This window comes from Coptis chinensis, unplaced genomic scaffold (genome assembly GCF_015680905.1).
Source record: "Coptis chinensis isolate HL-2020 unplaced genomic scaffold, ASM1568090v1 utg1955_pilon_pilon, whole genome shotgun sequence".
Taxonomy (NCBI): Eukaryota; Viridiplantae; Streptophyta; class Magnoliopsida; order Ranunculales; family Ranunculaceae; genus Coptis; species Coptis chinensis.
This window is the reverse complement of record NW_028238119.1, coordinates 363,199-382,095: the sequence shown is the minus strand read 5'-3', so window position 1 is coordinate 382,095 and position 18,897 is coordinate 363,199. Positions and strand designations below refer to the sequence as shown.

At 35.0% G+C, this 18,897-nt stretch overlaps 2 protein-coding genes and 1 pseudogene across 17 annotated transcripts; 1 reads left to right on the top strand and 2 right to left on the bottom strand.

Moving 5' to 3' along the window:
- Positions 1-2,621: 2,621 nt before the first annotated feature.
- Positions 2,622-12,832, bottom strand: LOC147473697 (uncharacterized). Of its 12 annotated transcripts, none has more exons than XR_015210331.1 (6): positions 12,103-12,787; positions 11,934-12,014; positions 11,764-11,832; positions 11,001-11,144; positions 8,552-9,396; positions 2,622-7,681 (listed from the first exon to the last, which is right to left on the bottom strand). XR_015210331.1 is itself a non-coding variant. In XM_086587134.1 (3 exons), the coding sequence occupies exons 1-3, from the start codon at positions 12,670-12,672 to the stop codon at positions 11,827-11,829; spliced, it is 657 nt and encodes a 218-aa protein (XP_086443260.1). In that variant the 5' UTR covers positions 12,673-12,832; the 3' UTR covers positions 11,590-11,826. The 12 variants fall into 12 exon arrangements, 1 of the variants encoding a protein (XP_086443260.1); XR_015210330.1 differs by lacking the exon at positions 2,622-7,681 and having other exon boundaries at positions 8,437-9,159; positions 9,262-9,396; XR_015210334.1 differs by lacking the exon at positions 2,622-7,681 and having other exon boundaries at positions 8,437-9,140; positions 9,262-9,396.
- Positions 2,807-3,711, top strand: LOC147473698 (uncharacterized; annotated as a pseudogene).
- A 446-nt stretch (positions 12,833-13,278) lies between the features above and the next one.
- LOC147473696 (uncharacterized) lies at positions 13,279-16,916 on the bottom strand. 5 transcript variants are annotated; one of them, XM_086587179.1, is made up of 8 exons: positions 16,821-16,916; positions 16,583-16,731; positions 15,517-15,584; positions 15,332-15,433; positions 15,096-15,196; positions 14,203-14,280; positions 14,019-14,081; positions 13,279-13,668 (listed from the first exon to the last, which is right to left on the bottom strand). In XM_086587179.1, the coding sequence occupies exons 2-8, from the start codon at positions 16,717-16,719 to the stop codon at positions 13,615-13,617; spliced, it is 603 nt and encodes a 200-aa protein (XP_086443305.1). In that variant the 5' UTR covers positions 16,720-16,731; positions 16,821-16,916; the 3' UTR covers positions 13,279-13,614. The 5 variants fall into 5 exon arrangements, with proteins under 5 accessions (XP_086443305.1, XP_086443307.1, XP_086443304.1 ...); XM_086587181.1 differs by having other exon boundaries at positions 15,096-15,172; XM_086587178.1 differs by having other exon boundaries at positions 15,096-15,433.
- Positions 16,917-18,897: the final 1,981 nt, after the last annotated feature.

The window sequence follows — 18,897 nt, the reverse complement described above, 5'->3', positions numbered from 1 at the left end:
TAGTTATGTCTATTGTCTCTCAGTCTCTCACACTCTCAAAATGTAACTAAGGCCGGGGTGAATCTATATAGGAACACACTAAGTCACTAACTACATACTAAATGAAAAGTGGTTCCTAATAAGATTAATTTGCTTGTTGCAGCTGGTACTACAATGGTTAAGAAAGTGTGTGAGGCAAAGACCAATGAAGTACCTGTTTTGGCACGTTAAAGTGAAAACCACCAAAGTCAGTGGAAAAACATAATCACACATAATAAAAGAAATTAAAAGATTTTCCGTCCACCAAAATCTATTTTGGGCTTCACCTTGACTAATTTTTGCTCAGGCATCTTGACTAGTAAGTTTTGGCTCAGGATGCAATCCAAATTAAATTCTTTAATTTCTAGAACAGACAGCTGCATTGGAGGACTTTTTTTTTCTTCTCTTATATATTGTAAAAGAAAGTCATCCAAATTCTAAATTAGTATGCCTTGGTGTTGTTCCTTGAGAATCATCTGAACCTTGATGGATGCATGGTTTTTTGGCTTTTAAATGGAGTTATATTCCCACTGAAGGTATGGAACTATATGGATCATCTGAACCTTGTTGCATTTTGATAAAAGGTATGGAACATATGGATTGCAAGATCATGGTTGCAACTACGGCAATTCTACTTAAAAAGGGCAGAGGTGGTGAAAAGGTCCCACAAGGCATGTTACTGAAGGGTATCATGCTGAGATTGTGCCAAGGAACATTCACTGCCAGCAAAGACTATGACAGCGGACTTAGACCAATCTTTTAACAATCCACATGGAAATGCTACCTTTAGATCCCAGGATTGTTAATTTGTGTGTGTCAGTACATGCTCACATGGAAATAACATGACCATGGTTTTTGGATGCCAAAGAGAATAGGGTAGTCCAATGGGCGCAACATCATCGAGCGCTAGCTACCCCTAATGCCCGTCAATTGAATCCATTGATTGCTTGTATGTTCAAGATTACGATAGGAACTTGAAAACAGGTTTCTAAAGACGTACAAGATGCGTTGAATATTGTTCAATTGTCTAATCGATCAAATTGTTTAATCCATATTTATGAACTTTGTATAAACGCTATAAATTTTTACGGATATGTGGTTCTCATGATATACATAAATTAGGCTTTCTCTTAAATTTTCATGGACAATTTATATACTGTCTTGAACAATTTTTTAATTTACGCTTGTTAATTGTTTAACAGATACTATACTATTTAAGCGGTGCAAAACACTATATAAACTGCAAGCTGTTCAAAACACTATATAATATGTCCGTTTAAGAGAAAAAGCTTAATAAATAAATTAAGGAATTTTTCCAAGCCAAATATATATCTACTTTCAACCTGATATATTCTAATTAGGGATGGACTCCATGTTTGCTATTAGATGGGTGCAAAGAAGGCTAAGTTATAGATCAGCCAAACTGTTCTTCTAGAACATCAGATGCTATGCATTGCATATACCTGAGACTTGAGACGATGCATTTGTTTAGTGTTAAATTTTTTTAAAACGAAGCTTGATGAAAATTGCCTGACATCTGGAATACAATTAAATGGTATTGTACTTGGAATACGGAATGTATGTCAACCATGGTAGTATGAATGTATGATACAGGAGAATGGTAGGCCCATTATAGAATTCAGACCAATAAGATACAAGTAATTTGGGACCAAAAGAAAGGGATGGAACCACTAGTTTGATACTTTGATCATGTATGATGTACTGATAAAGATGGTGAATCCCACTATGTCTTCATTGTCAAGGAATATATCTAAGCTAAGAAAGTTGTAATGTTGATGTCAGCTAATATTATTTGATCCAGGTATATGTTTAGTCTATTTTACGAGTTATGATCGCACGTCTCTGTCCTTCAAGTAAATGCATATTCTTTCGTTATTGCCGTCCATCTGTTGGGGAAACAAATAAAAATTTAGATTTTGTTGGTATATCGTGTTCGATCCAATTACCTGCTTTCCAAGTGGGCTATGAAGTGTTTATAAATGTAATGCATTTAGCACACTAATGGTTGCCCATTGCATTGGTAATCCTATAATCTAATCTGGCTCATTTAATTTCTTTCAAATAAATAGCAGAAAAATTAGTTTAACACTTTAACTGGTTATAATGACTTCCAGGAAAATGACTGTATGACTTTGAATGAAGGGTTCAAGATTAGGAAACCTGAAAATGTTCATATCTTTTTAAATACACAATTTAACTTACATATGGTCAATGACTCAATGTATAAAGGAACCAACAGAGAGGGAATTCTGTTTTAAAAGAAGGTTTAAGAATAAACACTTAAAAATGTCGACAATGTTATACACATCTTAAAGTTTACCTTTCATTTTTTTTATTTCAAATCATATTCTTTGTGAAATAATACTCACATTGGACACGAATTTGGTTGTAATGGAATACAAGAAATATGTAGTTTACGACAACTATACTACTAGGAGTACTAGGTGGAATATTCAAACTAGCAAACGTTACAGTTAGTGGTTGAAACGTCTATTGGTAATTACATTATTTTATGATATCCATATTCACATTTTTTTCTCTCTTCATATTCATTTTTTCAAGGCCTGCTTCTTCCATATTTTATCACAACTTTGATTCACTGAAGTCAATCACACTTGCCTTGAAAACATGTTTTCATGGGTTATTTTCGTCGTCCTCAAGACTTATTCCATACTACCATTTCAGCTCTAAAATTCCAACATCCTTTATAGGCCTTCTTGACTCAATTTTCTGTAGTACGGTTCATTATTTGGACTTTTGAAGTGATATGGCTATCGATCTTTGGAGCAACATGGAGAATTCTAGCTTGGGAATTAGTCCCAGAATCTCATTTTCACATGATATTTGCCAAGCAGAAGTGGTTACAATAGAGCGACATCGTTCGGATTCATTGCTTTTGGAATCAAATGATTTTGATTTTGCATTAGTGAAAGTTTTGAACAAGATTCTTCTTGTGCTGAGGAGCTTTTTTCAGATGGCAAAATTCTTCCACTTGAAATAAAGAAACAAGTTCTTCCTCCTAAACCACCAACTCATCCTACTAGTAATGAGAATTCAAAGAAGGAAAGCTTGAAAGAAATCATGGAGCAGAGTTTTAAAACAGAGGAAAAACCTACTTCTTCTTCATCATCTACCAAGTCATTTTGGAGGTTTAAGAGAAGTAGTAGCTGTGGAAATGGATACAAGAGAAGCTTGATATGTTCTTTGCCACTATTATCGCGAAGTAATTCAACTGGCTCAGCGCCAACTCCAAAACGAAGTTCATCATTGAAGGACAATCACAACAAGCATTTGCCTAAAACTCCTAGTTCAAATGGATATACAAAGTCTGCGTTATCATCCTCTTCTAGTTATCCTTATTCGACGCCACAAAAGCCATCTCAGAAGAAGAATTATGGATCTTACAACAATGGTGTTCGAATTAGTCCTCTTCTCAATGTTCCACCACCTTATATATCCAAAGGAACTGTTAATCTCTTCGGCTTGGGATCGCTCTTTTGCAATGGGAAGGAAAAGAACAAGAAGAAAAGATCTGAGTTCCCCTAGAGGTACATACTACTACTGGTCTAATGGTAATGTTGTATAAATTAGTCCTGCCTGTTTTTAACATCTTTACATCTTGCCATTTCCGCAAGGACTATATATATAATATATATATCTTCTTTCGATTTATTTTGCAACGTGAAAAGTTCTTTGGAAAACTCTAGCTGTTGGAGGAGAATCTTGATCAACATGAAGTTATAATGAGATTTCACACTTCAATTAGCTACCAACATTGTTTCAAGATTAGCTATGTGCCTATATATATGTGTGATCAAACAAAATTATGGAAACTTAAAGAGTGAAAGATGGATTAAAATATACTACATAACCAAATGGTGGTTGTTGTTAAAGATTTTGGTTATAGTAGTTGAATGAGTGTATTTGGAGTGGAAGGAAGAAAAGCCGGTGTATATCAACGTGTTGCGATTTTAGGAGACATACCAGCAGGTACCCTTCTTTCATGGCTGTCCAATATCTTGGATTCTTATGGAATTTTGACATTTTATATGGTTTCTCTTTTTCTTTAACTTATGCTTCCTTTTGGCCTTTGTTATTATTGATAAAATTATATATACCATGACTTTGATCTTCTTTTTATTTTCTTATATTTTTGTGAGAATATCTCTTGGGGACTGGGGTATAATTTTTAAGAAGGGGCTTTTCTTTTGGCTGTTTGTGTTCTGTCTTGTGAGATTAAGATAATGGAGATGTTCTTTGGAAGAAGCTGTACGTTCTAAACAACTTCTTATCTGCTAATTAACAAAAACTATGTCGGTTTGGATGCATGATTGAAACATGATTGGGTATTGGTTTAACTGCTCTATTATTCATAACAACATATGCGCCATCTCTTGGACGTAAGATCACGTAACCATGGACTTTGTTTTAGTCTATTTAATTCTTTCTTTTGTTTTTATTTTTTCTGCTTTTTTAATTGAAAAATGTAGCGTTAGAAAGATAGCATAAACCATAAATTTAATGTATATCACTCATATATATGGTGGCCTATTATGATGATATGCCTCCACGGCCCACACTAGTAACTGTTCTAAACTTCTAATGCCAATTGAAACAACGAAAGCGAAATAATTTTTAAAAACGAAAGTGAAATATTACAAACATTTGTGCTTGTCGACTATGCCATTTGCAGAAGCAACTTTTAGAATATTTCTTCCCCAGTTAAAGAAATATATGCAACTCATTCCCACAAATAGGAACAATGATATTACTGATTAATTTCATCCATTCATTTTACTTCAGTCTATGCACGGTGGAAAAACTATAGTACAGATACTGTGGCCCAAGGCGAAAAAACCGTAGGGCTAAATCATGATTGTAATATCCAAGCTTAGGAAATATCTTATTCTAGCTACCCTACAAATGTACCTCGTGTACGTACAGGTCACGTTTTCTCCCCCAAACTCCTAATAACAATAACAAGAGCTGAAGAGTGCCTACCTCACAATCAGTTCTGATGAATCTGACACTTCTGTTTAGGTTAAATTGATTGTCTAAAATGGAATCTATGGCATCGTGTTGAAAATTTTGAGATATTTCGCATTGTTAACAGAAAAAGATTAGTGCCATGGTATAACCAAATTATCTCCCTTTTCGTTAGTGTTGGGCATTTTCAATCTGCAAACTGCACGTACCTTGGGCTTATTTGTAAGCATAGGCCTATAAGGGGTTTGACAAGCTGAAATCCATCGGCATTGCTTAATCTTTGGATTGCCTTTTTTGTCCAGCCCGAAACAAACCCAAGAAATGAATATCCAATTCCGAATCCAGTCAAGAGGCATGATCAGATTGAAGGCACAGAGGTTGGGCTGTCAATGGGTTTCGATAACCCGATAACCGATCCAAACCAAACCGATAAAAAACGGTTTGGGTTTTGATAATGTAGTTTACCCTCTACCGATTCAAAACCAAACCGAACCGATAAGATATTGGTTTGGTTTTGGGTTTGCTCTCCACCGAACCGATAAGATAGCATTTTAGTAATATTTATGATTAATTTTGTATGTGTTTATAAATTGTGTGGTTAAAATTAATTAATTTAATTTAAGATTTAATTGATTTTATAGTTTTCGGTTCGGGTCGGTTTGGATTCGGTTTGTAATATATCTTATCGGTTCGGTTCGGTTTCATATTAGATATAATATTTATCAGTTCGGTTCGTTTCGGTTCCCAATTTTTTTATCGGTTCGGATTTGGATTTTCCAAAACCCGACCCAAACCGATCCATTGACAGCCCTAGTTGCAACAACGCCAACAAGTAAATAGTTAAATACATACGAACTAAATTTAGTTCCGATACATGACAATATATTTCTTCATCCTTTCTTGGCATCACGTATGGTCGTATGCTACAATGTGTTGTTTCAGTTGAACATAAAGAATTTGTTATGAGCGTACTTAAATTTGCAGTGTCTCTAATAATGATGTCGAAGTAGGATCACGTACCAAGATGCAACCAAAGCCGTTAATCACTTTGGTGTTTTGTTTTTTTGAAAAATTAAGCTAGGATTAAGCCCCCACATGTTACTATTGCAAAATGTTAAACTTTACAAGTCTCCCTAAGAGTTAGATCATTAAAAGGAGGAACACAACCACACTATACCTACAGGCTTCAAGCCTAACATATATAAGATAACATCTTAGTCATCCTACAGTCGAATCTAAGAAAGTAGAGATAGTAGTCTTACTTCATAGTCATGATTTCTTTAACAATCTTAGGATGGTCCTTCCTAAGATGAGTCTGCGCTTTCTCATAGTTGTAAAAGAAACATTCACAAGCACAACACACATAAGTGAGTCCCAAAGTATCATCCGAAAACTCTTTGGTGTAGTCTTCAAAATTTCTCATCTTTTTGTTTTTAGTTAGCGACTTTATCTTTTTCATCATTGCAAGCGTAGGCTCTATTTCTCTTGAAGAACACTTTTGTATTCTTTTGCTTCTTTTTGGTTTCACAATAGTCCATTGATGTTGATTCTTAGAAGGCGCAACATACCTTGATGAGCTCTTATGCAAAACAATAGTTGGGGCTACTGTAGTAGCATCCGTAAATAACTCAGTCTCATTCTCTAAGAGATCATCATCTTCATTCTCATATCCAACAACTAGCCATTCATACATGTTTCGTTCTTTACTATTTGGCAGTTGGTTAATCGGAATAACTCTAGGCTGATGATTTTGGGTTGGTGTAACCATACTGTTCTTTTCTCTCTGGTTACTTGACGTTCCCCTTTGCGATTGAGGAGTATCCATAGTTTCACCAATCCTATTTTACTATAGGATTTGTTGTCTCAGCAGGCACATAAAGTGCTAGCTGAAGTCCAATGGAAGGATCAGTTCCAGTATCATGTCCACCAATGTTGAGCTCTTCAACCTCTGTTCCATTCCCCTGATCACAACTATTATGGCTTACTTCTTCTGTTCTAACAGTAGAAGGACCCACACAAACTACTCCTGACTCTGCAAGAAGAGTGTTCGACACCGCATCAACTCTTGTTATTTGTACTATTGGACAATCATTTGGTATACCATCTGTTACACCTCTCTCAGTTGCAAACCTTCTCACTGTCCAAACTCGAGTGCCTTGATTCACACATTTAGCACTGTTATGCCCAAACTTTGGTGTTTTGTTAATTTGTTGCTTTGTAGTCTATTTGCTAGAATACTCTTTAGCATGTTCTTCTCCAAACCTCCACTCAAACAAATGTTCAAACCAACTCTGTACTGCTCTTAGTTTCACACTTTCACCTATAAATACCTCTTTTATATGGACATAATAGTTAGCCTAGCAAGAGAAACGTGTTGTGAATAAGAATGAATGCACGACTTAACTGTTTTTTAACCTCTTCAATTTATGAATGGAGAAATGAAGAATTCTCCGACCAAATTTTGGGTACTTGAAAATCAAGAAACCATAGTTCAACCATCAGTTGTACTGAATGCTTTTCTAGTTTTCAAACATGTTTCACAAATTTAACGCGAGACAATCACAACTATGAGTTTCTAATGAGTCATCAGTGGCGATGGGAATTGGGGCTTTTGGATGAGTGGTAAATGATCTACTCTGTGCTGAGGGAATAGATCCTGTAATTCAGAAAAGATGGCAGAATGAGTCAATGTACGTAGTAATATTTTTTTTTTATATAATAACGCAGTAATAGTTAATGGGGAGTTGATTATCTCGAAGAAGAGATAGAGTCACATTCTAACAACATTGTAAACAAATCAAAACAAAATCGTAGACTTAAAAGTTGAATTAAAAACTGAATTTATGTAGATATTATCTCCCCACTATAGAAAATATGCTCACAAAAATTCAGCTCATTCAAATAAGCCTAACCTTAGAACATGCTTACGAAATTTTTGGATCGTTAGATGAAAAGTTCAAAAATGAACACTAATTTTTACATATAGTTAGACATATCCAAATTTTATAATTTTTTATGAAAATGATCTTTGTATGTCGAAAATGTAACTATAATAGGCGCATAAGAATGTAGTTCTATCCCACCCTATAGTTAATAGTACATTTTTTTTGTTTCTATGTTTGTCATTAACACTATTTGCCGTTTATTATATACAGCCTGAATAGACGCATTGAAAGTGTTTATGTCATATTCATAAAAGGTATTCAACGACAAAACCAAAATACTCATAATCCGAAGTAACAAACACACCTCAGACTCCAATTTTATGTTTATTCACATATGCCACTAAGGTGTTACTACTGCTACAACAAAAAATGGATCTACATCTACTTCTCTTTTTTTCGTAACTACATCTACTACTCAATCCAAAGTCCAAACCTTCTAATGACTATAAGTGCAGTATGTAACAGATTGTTTGTTTGACTGAAGAATTTCATAGTTATACAAGAATAAAATATTAACATGCATGTCAAAATATTTGAAACGCAACGAAATTTTTTAAACACATTCAGCTTCAATGCCCTACCTTTTCTGAGTTTTCTCCAGAAATCTTTCCATGCACCGTAAGAGCAGAAAGCACTTCGCCTTGGTATTTTTACTGGCAGTCTTGGTGTTTGGAACCATATTACAAAACACACCAATCTAGCCAGCTTTCACTTGATCCTAAAGTTGTCCTCATTTACAATTTACAATACGATGGAACGAACATATTTAAAGGTTCCTTCCCTGTCTCCAAGTTTTTATGAGCGTACAACAAGCGCATTATAAGGATGCTTTGCCTACCTTGTTTGACTTGTGATCTATATAAACAAATTAGCACACATTCCAATCACCTCATGTGGATCAATCAGTAGACCAGAGTTGTCTTCATGTCATCACTTGGCAACTAGCTATCACAAAAAATATGGAATGAGTGGTGAAATGGAAACCCAAATCCAACACTGACTTTGAATCCCCACCAAGGTCGTGGAGCAACATTTCTTTCCAACACAACTGTGTGACGAAGGGAAAGAAACGCATTTCAAGTTTGAAGAAAATGCTGATTTACAATCAATTCACACGGTTTTGCGGGGGCAATAAAAGTACCCCGGCAGAGGGAGGGCAACACCAACATCCTGAAATATGCAAGTTACACTGAAAACATCTGAATACTAGTGATCACCTCAGGCATAGCAGAAATAATCAGTGTAATTTGGTGAAAGTACAACTAAGGCATGGAGGAAAATGGAAACATACATAATTCACTGAGTTTGCCAGCGACACGATATCTGTTGAATCCAAGTGCCTATTTATAGAAATCTTGACCAAATACAGAAACTTAGACAGGACAAAAAGGGTTGTTCAGATGGAAATATGGAACGGCTAACCAATCTGTACCATGAACAGGAAATCTGTAAGATTTAAACATATTAGCAGAGGCACGTCCTCCTACTCGGATACCTTGATTTAATCAATAAACACACACACACACACAAACAAATGAAAAGGAACATCTAACAACAAACAATCAAGAATAAAATGGCAAGCAACAGACACGTGAACTGTGATTCTTCCTAGTGCCTTACGAAGTTTAGCTAAGGTTTAGGCAAAAAATGTCAGCTAAATGCAACTCTGTAATCTTCACCACCATCATATTTTTTTCGCTCAGAAAATACATTAAAAAGGAGTGTGCAAAAATCAATCCAAATGTGGACTCTAGGTAGGTCAACAAACACACTGACACACTCCCAAGGTGTGTGCACCAAACAACCAAACTCTTTCTTATGACAGATTTTTAGTTTTTAAAAAATGGCATTTCCATATTTATATTTAGAAATAATATTTCCGCACTTAATATATTCAAATTGGTCACTCTTCAGGTAACCTGCCAAGAACTCTTTGTACGGACCAATTTTAACTGCAATGACATGTCGTATTTGTGCAAAAGACATGTTTCCCACCAATTTAATCAATGCTAATGCATATTAAGTATATCAAGTAATTGAAAGGCAACCCGAATTCAACCTCACAATTAAAATCTCGAGTACTGAGGAGATACCTTGTTAACAAAATAGACTATATACTGATCTCAGGCCTCAGGGCGAACCATCGTGCTTGTTTTATATATATGGTATAATCCCATAAATATAACAGTGTATGCTTTCACTTGAAAACAAAACAGAGCCATGACATATGAAACAGAGCTTTATACTTGCCATTAAACTTTTAAGTACCTCGAAGAGGAGACAGTGCTAAAGAATTGTTAAGAAATGATTTAGATAGTAATATTATACAACACTTCACCAGTAAGGGGATCACTATTTTGAGGTTCTTAATTGAGCTCAAAGTGAGATGTCGACTCATAAACATAACATATAAAGTTTAAGATAATGGAGTCACAACGGACCATTTTGCAAACTTCTTTGTAAGTGAGTCATAAGAGAAGATTAATCCGGTTGATAACACTTGAAAAGTTGAAAGTTCAAGATGAACTAACACATACACAATAATCTTCCCAATTCAAACCCAGAAAGCAGATAAAATTTGTTTTGCATCATACTAATAGCTTGAATGTGTGAAAATGGCTTGGTTTACCAGTCATCTTTGACGTGGTAGATTTTGACATAAAAAATAACAGACAATGTAAACTTCAAAATCCATTTACAGATAGTGATCAACACTGGGTTTCGAGTGTGCTACAAACTGAAAATTGCAGGCAATTTCATTCCCATTTAAATATGAAGGCAAGTGTGATGAAGATTTTAGGGTACCATAGGTAAAAAAGGAGTACTATTTAAGTATGGCCTTTTTTAGGGAATAAATAAAGACTACTAAATCACGATCAAGTAAACTAAACTAATGTGCTCACCATGAAATGGATATCCAGATAAAAGTAACTCACACATGACCAATCCGACTACTATTCTCTAATACATAAAGAAAGGTAATCATGTATTTTCAAAAGAAACTATCAGTTAAAAATATGAATGACTTACAGCTGTTGAACTGTTCGAAGTCACTTATGGGTGCAATTCAAGCTGCCTCAACTGCTAAACCATTGGGAAGTTGACACTGTATCATCGAGCACCATTCAACAAAGACATCCTTGCAACGACAAAAATAAGCATCTACGACAGTTGCTGGGACACATTTATGATCAGTACTTAGCTGTTGCTTCTCAAGAAAACACTCAAATACTTTTTCTACTAAGTCTGCACATGAACCACTGCCGCATAACATGTCTACATACAAATTACCACAACAAACCTCCTAGATTAACAACAACAAAGCCTCATTCAAAATTCCCAGTGCCAATGAATGTGTCATCTCCTCAATTCAACTATTCCTACCAAACTATACTATGAAACTCATAACACGCCTTTCCACATAGTTTGCTCAAAGTCTATGCTTTCTATATCTCAGAGGAGAAAGAAAAAATTTCATTCACATTGTTAATAACTCAATGCTCACCATGCCATTATAACTGTATTCAAATATGTTAAGATGAATGAATGTCTACCCCTATCGTCTACTCTGTAAATCTGAGCCAGACTGCTCTATTAAAAAAATTCATTAAACAAAATGTCAAAATTCACCAATCTTATTGCTAAGCAAAAAAATTTGATAAACAACAAGATGAAGCATATGAAAAAATAACTACATTAGCATCTAATATCAATTTCTGTTGCACAATAAATTATCAGGAATTCTGGCATTTCAATCAAATAACTGATTTACACATGGATGGTTAATTTATACCACTATAGCAATGGTGAGCAACAGACATCTAAAAGTTGGGTCGTCCCATACTCCGATTCATCACTATCTCTGCAAAATCAATAACACACATATAAGCTAACCAGATAAAAAATCATAAAAACAAAAAACAAAAAACCCATCAAAACAAAAAAAATTAAAAAGACGTTTACCTTCTTAGTTTCAACAATTTCGTCAGGAACCTTATATGTATCCAGTGTAATTTCCGTCAAATAAAGACCAGGGTATAAATTCTGCACAATTCAACAAAAAAAAACCCATTTAAGATATAAACTATAAACAAAATTAACAAATTAAAACAGAATTAGCAAAATCAATTACATCAATTTGCTTCTGTACGATTTTGGCCCTTTTCTTCGGCCTTCGAGAGGGATTATTCCCAGTCATCATAAAAAAATCTTCTTTAATTTCCTCCCGAGTTAGCGTCTTCAATAAATCTCGCCGCCTTTCTTTCTTCTTCTTCTCCACTCCTTGACTCATCGCAGCCGCCGCCATACCCCTCAAGCGAAGATTCGGTGAAGGATTTGAAATCTCAACTTTCTGAGGAGAAGAAGAAGAAGAAGAATTCTTAGGAGCCGTACAAGCGGCTCTTCTCGTTCTAAGATTCCATGGTCTGACTGCTGCACTATTCTCTTCTTCTTTATTAGAAGTGGTTCGTAAATGAATCAAAAGCTTTGCTCTAACTTCTTCTTCGATTTCTTCATCATCATCAGCATTCGATTTGGATTTGAATCCAATCGGAGAAGAAGAATCGGCAGAAGGAGAAGATCTGAGATGAGAAGAAGATGATATGAATTCACCATCTGAATCAACTTTGATACAACGAAGAAACTTTTGGTTTCCCCAACTTGAAGGTAAAGAGAAATTGTGAAGTGGTCTGGTTCTCATCATCTTCTACTGTATATTCTTTTCACCATCAAAATATGAGAAAATAAGGCCAGCTCTGATTTAGAAAGATTTTGAGGTCTCGGTGTCCGGGAAATTATAGAAAGAGCAGAATGAGAAATAGGAACGCCGGGTTTATTGCGCCTTTTGCTTTAATACAAGTTCAAAATTACTGGGGCGGCTCTTTTCCACGTGTGTTAAACGGTTAAAACTGCGTTTTTTTTAAATGTCTCTCAAGCCCAAGACCAAGCCCACAATGCCGAATGCAGCATACTACACCGTGGCCAACTGGCCATATAACAACCGCCTGAATTGGTGTGTATACAGATCACATATTGCGTATTGATTTGTGGATACTGATTTATATGTGTTACCATTAAAGATTACTTTTGAGCCAAAATCAAACATATTTAGTAGATTGTTTGCTTTTCGATTGAAGATGCTCCTTCAATCAGAATTCGAGAAAAAAAACAAAATAAAAATCAACAACGAGGTCATAACCTCAACCTGGAGAATATAGTGTACAGTGGAGAAAGAATCAGAAAATGGTAGGAAGTCCTACCTGATTTTATACATGTATGAACTTATTTAACATTGAAAATAGTGGCAATATCTCAGAATTAACTCGTCAAATAAAGAAAACCAGTAAACTGACAATTGTCTAAGCAACAACAAATGAACATATTTCTTCCAAAATATCCAAGAAGAAAACAAATTGCATCAGAAACTCTAGCATATACTGAAAAGGTTTGAATCTCTCAGAAGTATGCTTGGGATCTGTTGTTCTGGACGACAACTATATACTGTGACACTTCAAATGTACAACTTTCTAAAAAATACATTTTAAAAGATATGTATCATTGTTTCTGAAGGACCAGAAGTGACTCCACTACAGACACAAGCTACATAGATGACTCCCCAGTCATGCCAAATGCAGTACACTGGTCTTCATTTCTTAGTTCTTGAAGAAGCCAGAGCAAGAAGGATTTTCTTCCTTGGACCCTGAAAATCATACTGCCAAAATGAGAAAGGTAATCCGTGGACAACTACAGCATTGTTCATATGTATATAGAGATACGCTTGCCTAAACAACCATTAAGAGCACATTAGGAACAAAATTAACATTCTAGGATTTTGTTTGTGGTCTGTCAGGAGTCAGGACAACCTAAATGTCACATTGAACAACATGCCCCAGGACAACCTATTTGTCACATTGAACAACATGCCCATGGAACATGACCAAGTCTAGTCATGGTTCTGTGGTTCACAAGCTCCTTCTTTGATGTGTGTGTGAGGTGAGTGAGACAGAGAGAGAGATGCACGACATTAAAAAAACGGTTTAGTCGGATTACCATAGGCAGACCAATCGCTTTCAGATCATCATCATTCATGTGCTTTAGTGCAAACATGTCAACCTGATACATCATTTAGATTGTACATAAGAAAACTGTCCAACACAGCCCAAGGAACATACTGAAAACTAAACATAACATAAGACAAACAAGAGTCTTAAAAACTTCTGTGGAAGCTCCACACCTCTTCAACTTTAAAGGTAATAAGATATTTGCTCAACCCAAGGACTTGCAGAAATGAAGGTATGTCTAGGTCCTCAACCTGCCACAAAGGACGAGATAAAAAGAATCACAAACATCGTTTTTATAATTAACTTGAGTTAGTCAATTTATTCTGTTCTGATAAAGTGAACATATAAGAAACATATTAAAACTATTTGTAAAATGGTGCTATAAACACACACAAAACGATTTCTGGGTGAAGAAGAACAGAAAGAGTTTTTCACTTCACAACTTCCATGAGAGCGCCATTTAATTATGTGAAAAGTATAACATTAAAAAAAAAGGAAATGGTAAGACAAGCACTAAAATGGGGATACCAAATGGTAAGATAAGGAGCAAATTAATAAAATTATGCCCAGGTAAGCATGATATGCATTCTTCTTGTGGCATCAAGAGTCGTTATAGATTTCACCTCCAGATTTTTCTATCGATTCCTCTTATCCATTATTTATTGGGTAATTTCGCTTCTGACCCCACTTATAATAGCATATTCAGCGATTGGCCCTCCTCTACTTGGAAATTTGTTTTATGCCCCACTTCCATTGGTTGACTCAGTTAACTTTTTGTTGATTGAGAGTCAACTGACTGAAGTGGGGCAAAAAACACATCCAATTAGAGGGGAGCCAATCGCTGAATACATTATTATAAGTGGGACCAAAAGCGAAATAACCAAATATTTAAACATGGCTGTTAGCCTATGATAAGTGCTATATCTTTTTCAGATGGACTGCAAATTGATGCTGAACTAAGTAGTATCTGCGAATATCATTAGTTGAGTTTAGTGCCAGGTTTCAGTGTACAAGCAAAATGAGCACCCTAGGCTATATAACGGTAATATTTTAAGTTTCTCAGTACCAGATGCCACTTTTTCTGTTCCGTAGTATACGATGCAGATTTGGACAGGATCATGGGCATCTTTGATGAGACTAGACCTACACCAGAATTAGCTTTAGTTTCTGAAATTGAACGAGGACAAGATACTTTAAGTTGGCTGGTGCACATCTCCTTAACATTCGATACGTCAGAAAACCTAGCAGGACTTTTGGAAGTTGCCTTAATATCTGATATCCCAACTGAGCGAGCATTTATACCTTGACCTTTGGACATGTTCACAGTTTTCTCATGCATCACAATTGGAGGCAGCCTCGTCTGGAAGACAACTGATTTCAAAGTTTCTGGTACAACTTTTCTCACTACATGTATAAATACCATGTAATGTTAGTAGGAAGCAAGAGGCGTTAAAGAGATGAGACTTGCATGATGCAAACATAAGTACCTATTATCTCTTCTTGAACTTTATGATCAGTTACAATGTGATTCCTTGTAGAGGTATCTTGACGCTGACTGTAGTAAATAACCCAAACTAATGTTAGTTATTATTTTCAAGTCCACCTAACGGCCATCAGAAATACTATTATATCAGCAGAAGGTCATATAATAAGGATCTTAAATGCAGATAGCGTAAGTTCGGGCATACGGATAGTTCAAGATAGCCTACTTATCAAATAATTTATTTCAATTAATAAAATGAACTTATTAGTGATATACGAGTGAACGAAATTGAAAAAATCCCATAAGAACCTACATACAAACACATGAACCACCTTTTTCTTTTCTTTTTTTGATACGTAATATTTATTGATTAGGATGAAAAAGGAGAAAAAATAAAACAGATGTGAGAGAGAACACATGAACCACCTTTCCACGAGCAGCCTAGTCAATGGCTAGTACTGTCTGATGAATAATAAAGCTGCTTACCAAATTCAGCATATTATCTAAGATATAAAGACAAAATCTATAGGAGTATTGCATTTGTGAGTTCTCATATAAGTGTCTCTTATAATATTTTCTCAGCCATAATACAATACGCTACAGAGCAAGTTGGTCCCATCAAACTATATGTTCCTTCAGCATATATGTACACCATATCATTTACAAAGGATGGATAATCTGTTAATATAAATTCTTGTTACCAAATACCAACGGTTAACTTCATCAAGTTCATTTCCTTCAGGAATGAGAATAATCAACAACTAATTAGTGTCTACTGCGTATCATCAAGTTCATAAACAGATTGCCCCTACTGAAGGTATATATTTTCCAGCAAAGAATATTCATCTGATTTTCTTGTGTATAACTTTATAGAGAGAATCATGAGAAAATTCATTTTCGATTACTTAGTCCATTATAGCCAAATTAATAATTCAATTTCTTGTCTAAATCATCCAAATCAACACTTTTGATCCGTCAAATATCTTGTTATTTTAACAAATGGTATCAATTAAACCTTTCGTCAACACATTTAATCAAATAACAACAAAAACAGATCGAAAACCAATTACCGCTTGAGAGCATGTTGTTGTTGACCAAAGAAAGAATCAGAACCGAACTCAACGACGCTTCCAAGACGATCTTTCACCGATCTCCTTTTGATACCGTGCGAACGAAATTCATATGCAGCAGAAGAAGATGCCATCATCTTCTTTATTCTCTGTCAATTTTTTAACAAATTTAAGAATAAGAAGATGAAATGTAGCGAGAATGTTAAATCCGTACAAGTTAGTTACGCCATTAACAAACCTCTCTCTCTCTCTCTGTTTTATTTCTCCCTCCTTTTTTCTGAATTCGTTTTGTTTTAGGGTTTGGTATTTATAGTAGCTGTTGTGCTTTCTCAACTGTCCAATTTATCGCCTCGCTGAAATTTGGCACACACTGTAACATATCACGGTATTTTGAAATGTAAGTTAATGTCGATGGGGCTTCTTGTGGTAATCCTAGCCCTTCGGGCTATGGTGTGTGCTTTAGAAATTCAAGAAATTGGGCTAGAGAGTCTAGTTTTAAAAAAAAAAAACAACTTAAAAGCCGGACCAATAATTTTTTTGGGTTTTAATACCCCTAATTTCTTTTCATCGACATAAGTATTGTTTTATAGAAAATCATTAGAATTTGGGCTTTTGACTCCAGACTGCCCTCCACCTTTGAGATAATTTCTTTATTTTTTCGCCCTTGCAAAATAACTATTTATCAGATAAATAATAACCGCCCTTAATTTATTTTTTGTTCTTCTTCTTTACATAACTTTTTTTAGTTTATGCAATTATCATTATTTTAATCTCTTCTTAAAAGTGCATGATGCTAATCCATGAGCCAAAACAATTCATGATCATCTAATGAGCAAGGCACTGTTTGGAGAGCAATGAACAAATCTCCTGCAGTAGAGGCAGCAGTGAAACCCACAATGATATCTCAGATCCTAATTTTTCTTTGGGTTAACATTAGCAAGTTCGGGCTCGCTAATACAGATTTAATGGTTTGTAGGAGCGATCGAGAATCATAAATGAGAAAGCATTGTTTGAAAAACTACATTTGTGTGTGTGAGTTTATTAAATTCCTTTGCATTACCCTTTGTTTGGGCATAGAATTATACATAGTTAGAAAATGTGAATTTACTTTGACAAAGTTGTGGGAGTGTGTAATTTTTTAGGAAAGGTGTAGGAGAACACCTTACTTTTACCTGATTGATGTTCAACAGTTTCAGTTTGTGATTATCAATGGTATTAATGGTGTATTCTTTTCTTTTACTTGACTGTACTTCTTCCTCAACACCTCGTATCTCTGATGTTTGCCATGTTAGTTTTGATGCACATGACTCTCCCCTTATTTTTTAGGTTTATAAATCCCCCATCTTAAATCTTAAAATCAGTGGTTTTGAATTGTATGAATACACTTGCAGATTCTATGAAAAATGTTTTACTGAATGCAAACATTTTAAAATGCAGAAGCACCACGTTATAAACTTATATATTTTAAAATGCAAATGCACCATGTTATAAATTTATATATTTTAAAATGCAGATGCACCACGTTATAAACTTATACATTTTAAAATGCATACACACCACGCATTTTAAAATGTAGATATAAAATGCATTTGATTATTTATTTTGTGGGTTTGATTAACTACTATTAAATGCAACGGGTTGATTTAGGGTTTAATGTTTAGAAATTTATGATATAGGGGTTAGGGTTTAGTGTCTTAAGGTTTAGGGTTTAGGCTTAGGGTCTAGTTTATAGGGGTTAGGATTTAGTATTTTAAGGTTTAGGGTCTAGTTTATAAAGATCTTGGGTTTAGTGTCTAGCGGTTTGGGGTTTAGACTTAATGATTAGTGTCAAATGCCTCCACAAAATATTGGAGACATAATATTTTTAGTTTTTTCATTATATGCATTTTTAAATGTAAAGGCAGGTGGTTATAAGTGAAATTTTTGTGTGAAATTCAAATTTTTGTTTTGCATCCCACTATGTTACTGGGTAGATAGTCGGTTATGCTTGTTTCCAAGTGAGGATATTTTCGTCTATTCTTGATAAAGTTGGGTAATAGGTGGTCAGTTCCATATTCTGGTCAAATTAGAGTATTAAATTCTAAAAAAGTTTAAGAGGAGTCTTAGGACTATTAAATATTCTTAACTAACCCCTCTAGCCTAATTTTCTGTTTAGAAATTATGAATGTGTGTGTTCCTAGCGTGTCTTTGCAGGAATATTGGTAATCAGACGAATTTCATAGCTAAATGTTTAGCAATTCTAGAGGCGGTGGAGTATGCTATTAAGAGAAATTGGAGGAAGGTATGGGTGGAGTCAGACTCGACATCTGCGGTTA

What these genes read in the sequence shown, in the direction of transcription:
- LOC147473697 (XM_086587134.1), bottom strand. Translation starts at nt 12,672, where the DNA reads ATGATGAGAACCAGACCACTTCACAATTTCTCTTTACCTTCAAGTTGG. An exon ending in TCGTACAGAAGCAAATTGAT is followed by an intron (nt 12,015 to 12,102) that starts GTAATTGATTTT and finishes TGAATTGTGCAG; the next exon opens with AATTTATACCCTGGTCTTTA.
- LOC147473696 (XM_086587178.1), bottom strand. Translation starts at nt 16,719, where the DNA reads ATGATGGCATCTTCTTCTGCTGCATATGAATTTCGTTCGCACGGTATC. An exon ending in AGTTCAAGAAGAGATAATAG is followed by an intron (nt 15,434 to 15,516) that starts GTACTTATGTTT and finishes TTATACATGTAG; the next exon opens with TGAGAAAAGTTGTACCAGAA. An exon ending in AACAGAAAAAGTGGCATCTG is followed by an intron (nt 14,281 to 15,095) that starts GTACTGAGAAAC and finishes CCTTTGTGGCAG; the next exon opens with GTTGAGGACCTAGACATACC.